The sequence below is a fragment of the Sinocyclocheilus rhinocerous genome, unplaced genomic scaffold (assembly GCF_001515625.1).
Source record: "Sinocyclocheilus rhinocerous isolate Xijiao unplaced genomic scaffold, SAMN03320098_v1.1 scaffold3375, whole genome shotgun sequence".
NCBI classification, from domain to species: Eukaryota; Metazoa; Chordata; class Actinopteri; order Cypriniformes; family Cyprinidae; genus Sinocyclocheilus; species Sinocyclocheilus rhinocerous.
Genome location: NW_015650030.1, coordinates 114,327 through 118,619, shown reverse-complemented (window position 1 = coordinate 118,619; position 4,293 = coordinate 114,327). Strand labels below are relative to the sequence as shown.

General features: G+C 45.0%; 2 protein-coding genes across 2 annotated transcripts in view; one reads left to right on the top strand and one right to left on the bottom strand.

Annotated features, from left to right (window-relative positions):
• Positions 1–1,753, top strand: part of LOC107711450 (uncharacterized) — a 2,929-nt gene extending 1,176 nt beyond the window's left edge. Inside the window, exons 3-4 of the mRNA XM_016516436.1 lie at positions 1–971; positions 1,644–1,753. The exon at positions 1–971 is cut by the window's left edge and continues 11 nt beyond it. Coding sequence (XP_016371922.1) covers positions 1–971; positions 1,644–1,753 — 1,081 coding nt within the window. The remainder of the gene's footprint in view (positions 972–1,643) is intronic.
• A 1,303-nt stretch (positions 1,754–3,056) lies between these two features.
• The window catches only part of LOC107711454 (gastrula zinc finger protein XlCGF57.1-like), a 4,852-nt gene continuing 3,615 nt past the window's right edge, over positions 3,057–4,293 (bottom strand). Inside the window, exon 4 of the mRNA XM_016516438.1 lies at positions 3,057–4,121. Within this exon, the coding sequence (XP_016371924.1) occupies positions 3,176–4,121 (946 nt within the window). The 3' untranslated portion in view covers positions 3,057–3,175. The remainder of the gene's footprint in view (positions 4,122–4,293) is intronic.

Genomic DNA, 4,293 nt, shown 5'->3' with positions numbered 1-4,293 from the left:
CACACTTAATAATGATGGTTATTCTGCAACAGTCTACATTGTCACAGGTACGGTACCCAATGCAAATCTAAAGATACCACAAAGGGAAATCTCTGAAGACCCTGAAAGAGTGATCGTTCCCTCTCACATCTGGACGGCTGTCTGTTATAAACACAACAGTGATGACAGCAAGTCTTTCTCCTTCGGCTATATAGGGGAAAACCTGCCGGAAGGCAGCATAAGCGTGATGGGAGTCTCAGCCCTGAATTATCGGCTCAGTGCACTCTATAGTGAGCACTCAGATACTTCTCATTCAGTTAGGATTTTTGTTGATGACTGTTTTGATGACAATTCTAAATCAAGCAAGGTTCAGATAGAATTTAAGAACAAAATTAATCTGTCAGGGAACCAAAGACTCCAGAGTTCAGATGTGCAGAACACATTTGGAGCAGTGAAAAGGTTGGTCAGCAGTGACAGCATATCATCTGCAATGAATGTCAAAGTATCTAAGCTGGGAGCAAAATTAGCCTTTGACAACATGGACACTTACTACATTGTGGCAGAGAAAATGAAGGCTTCTGCTGAAAGTGCTTGTCTTATTAAACCACAAGAAAGGACAATTGTGCATGATGAGTTCAGAAAGAGGGATGTGCCCAAGGTGTCAGATGCTGTTGAATGCCTGTTGGTCCCGGAGAAGCAGAAGACTGCAGCTGATGGATCCCCCTGCCAAAGCATCACAGACTCTAGTGACAGCTGTCAATGCTACTTGGGAGCTGGAACCAAGCCCTGCTGCTCCTCTCCCTGCCTGTACCAGCACAAACTCAATTCCTACATGTGTCACTCAGGCTCACCGCGGTACTCACTTGTCACAGTTCATGGAGAGAGGTGCTTGGATGATCACCCCTGTGCCACATATGGCTACAACTACTACTGGTGCTGGACTGGTTCCTTATCACACCATTGGGACTACTGCAGCCCTCCACTGTGGAAAAGTTAGTATTGTGTAATAATTATTAAACAAAGTAAGAAACAAGTAAGGGTGTGGGTAGAATATGAGCAGGGTAATTCTGGCCATTCATTCAGGGCTGTAACTAGTACTAATACAACATTAGGCTGTGGAAGTATAGCCCACTCTCAGAGAACTAATGCAGAGAACAGGCTTTCTTCAGCTTTCCTTAAGGCTTGCGTTGTCCTGTTTGCAATTGGCTAAAAAGGAAATATATATATATATATATATATAAGTCCACAGATTTATGATAAGCTATGAAATCCTTATAATCAAGTGATGATAAACTTACTCTTTGTAAATAAGTAACGTTAGTGAAATTAAAGAGAGATGATTTAGCTCCATCCCTAATATATAAATGTAGAATCTGGGGCCAGGACTGTAATTTATATGCAAATGTCAAAAGGCTAAGAGGGGTCTCTAAAGACATAAAACCCCAATGATCATCCATGATTTTAAGCAGACGCTACAGAATCCCCCCCTTTTGGCTGACGAAGTTCACCTGTAATGCTGGTCATAGGTCAGTGTGGCGGCACGGATGGGCGTGTTGATGAGCCACTGATTTCCCACAGTCTCTGCTTGCGTTTCTGTGACTTGTGCGCGAGGCTTGGCCTCAGCAGGGCAGAGTGTCTCTCTTTGCATGGGTTGTAACCCGCAGAGTCTCATAAGTGGCTCTTGTGCCGTGGTGTCCCGCACATGGTGCGTCGTGAGCATACATCAGCATCACCCCCCTTTGGCACTGTGGCACCACAAGCCTTGGTGCAGTGAGGTCATCAGGGGCATAAAACAGGATGTTGTTTATCACACGCAGCATGTGTGTTACGTGGTATAGCCGTTTGAGGCTTGGGGCAGCAGCAAGTTCATCTGGTGTGATAGGGTGGCTGGAGGGGTCAGAGAGGTGGTGAAGAATAGTTTTGATGGAGGAGTCAGAGGCTTGCATGCGGCAATGTCATTAGTGGAGATTTGAGGAGCCAGCGTAAGCGGCTGTGAGGTGGGCATTTTGGTGGGTTGAGTGTGTTTGCTGCGGGCTATGACTGCCACGTTAAGGGTGGGTGGGTTGGTTGGTGGAGACCATAACTCGCCGTGTAGTGCACCTGCTTTGGCTAGGGCATCCGTTTGGTCGTTGAGGTCTTTGTCTGGACCAGGTTGCTTCGAGTGTCCTTTCACTTTTTTCCAGTAGACAATCATATCATGTTCACATGTGATGTCGTCGCATGCCTGGAACAGGTGTTGGTGTTTAACTGGTTTGTTGTTTGCTCTCTTGAAACCATTTTGCTTCCAGCCTGGAAGATGGCATCTGAAGCCGAGTCTGGCATAGTTGGAGTCTGTGCAGATGAGCAGTTCTCTGATGTTATGGGTTGATGCTATCTGCAGGGTTATGAGAATAGCTGCTATCTCAGCATATTGTGATAATTGTGGACCCAGCTTGAAGTATTGTGGTGGGTAGGGTCGATCATTTAGCCAGAGAACACCAGCACCTGCCTTTAGGATGCCCTCGTGGTTGTAGGAACATCCATCGACGTAGGCTGTGGGCATGCCTTGGCAGACATTCTCGTCAAAATACCTGTGGCAGGTAGGTGGCAGTAGTTGGGGCCTTTCTGCTTCTACGATCTCAGTCGGTGTGTCATCGGAGCAGCTTTGGCAGGCTGCCAGTCCGTTTCCCAGCGCCGACTTGTGATTTTGAGCATATCGTGCTTCTACATTGCGCCCCTGGAGGGCCATGAGCCATGTGGCTATGCGTGCGTTTGTGACCACACCGTCGCGGATGCGCTGGCTGTTGAGGAATGTGACAGGCTGGTGACAAGTTTCTATGATCACTTTCTGTGCTCCGATGTAGTTGGAGAATCTCTGGATGGCCCATACAGTACAGAGCAGGGCTTTCTCACAGTCTGAGTATTTGCACTCTGGGTGAAGAAGAGTCTTGCTGGCATATGCGACCACTCTTTTGTCCTGGTCATGCCGTTGGTATATACCAGCGCTGAGGCAGTGGCTGGAGAATCCAGCGTCCAAGTAGAACTCCTTCTGTGGATCTGGGTAAGCAGTGTGAATGTTACCTTCATTTCACAGAGATGCATATTTTCTGGTACCAAAAAACATCCCCAGTCATGTCACTTTATAGTAGTAAATAACACGTTTCTATGATCCTACAGAGTTTACAGTTGTAAGGACTTTTCATGTGTGACTCAAGGGTTACGTCTGAAACTCTGTGCACCCTAATCGCTTCTCTCTAGTGTGAATTCTCATGTGTGACTTAAGATTTCCATTTTGTGAGAAGCTATCCCCACACAGTTTGCAGGTGAAAGCCTTCTCTGTAGTATGAAGTCTCACATGAGTGTAGAGGCTTACTTTACAGCTGAAACTCTCTCCACACTGATGACACACAAAACCCTTCTCTCTTGAATGTTCACTCTTCGTGTGGGAATTAAGGGTTTCAATGTATTTGTAACCATGTCCAGACAGATCACGTGCAAACGACTTCTCTCCAGTGTGAACTCTCATGGGGGACTTGAGGCTTTCTTCATATTTGTAACTCCTTCCACACTGATCACATGTGAATGGCTTCCCTGAATGAATGGTTATGTGTTGATTAAGGGTTCCTTTTGTATCGAAACTCTTTCCACAGTTTTGGCATGTGAACGGCTTCTCTCTGGTGTGAATTTTCATGTGTTCATTAAAGTTTCCTTTTGTAACGAAACTCTTTCCGCAGTGTTGGCATGTGAACGGCTTCTCTCCGGTGTGAATTTTCATGTGTTGTTTAACGTTTCCTTTTAGTGTGAAACTCTTTCCACAGTGTTGGCATGTGAACGGCTTCTCTCCAGTGTGAACTCTCATGTGGGATTTAAGAGTTTCTTTATATCTGAAACTCTTTCCACAGTGATCACATGTGAACGGTTTCCCTCCAGTGTGAATGGTTATATGTTTATTAAGATTTCCTTTTTTAGTGAAACACTTTCCACACTGATCACATATGAACGGCTTCTCTCCAGTGTGAATGATTACATGTTCATTAAGGCTTCCTTTTAGTGTGAAACACTTTCCACAGTGCTGGCATGTGAACGGCTTCTCTCGAGTGTGAATTTTCATGTGTTCATTAAGGTTTACTTTTAATGTGAAACACTTTCCACATTCATGGCAAGTCAAGTAACTGGGAGATTTGGTCTTCTGAACTGAATTTGTTTCAGTCGGTATGGATTTTTCTACAACAAAGAAATTATGTCTCTCATTTTGATCTTTCTCTTCTGTTTCTTTCAGTTCTTGACTCTCTTCTTTTATTGCCATCAGGTCTAAAGTGAAAAAATGACAAATAG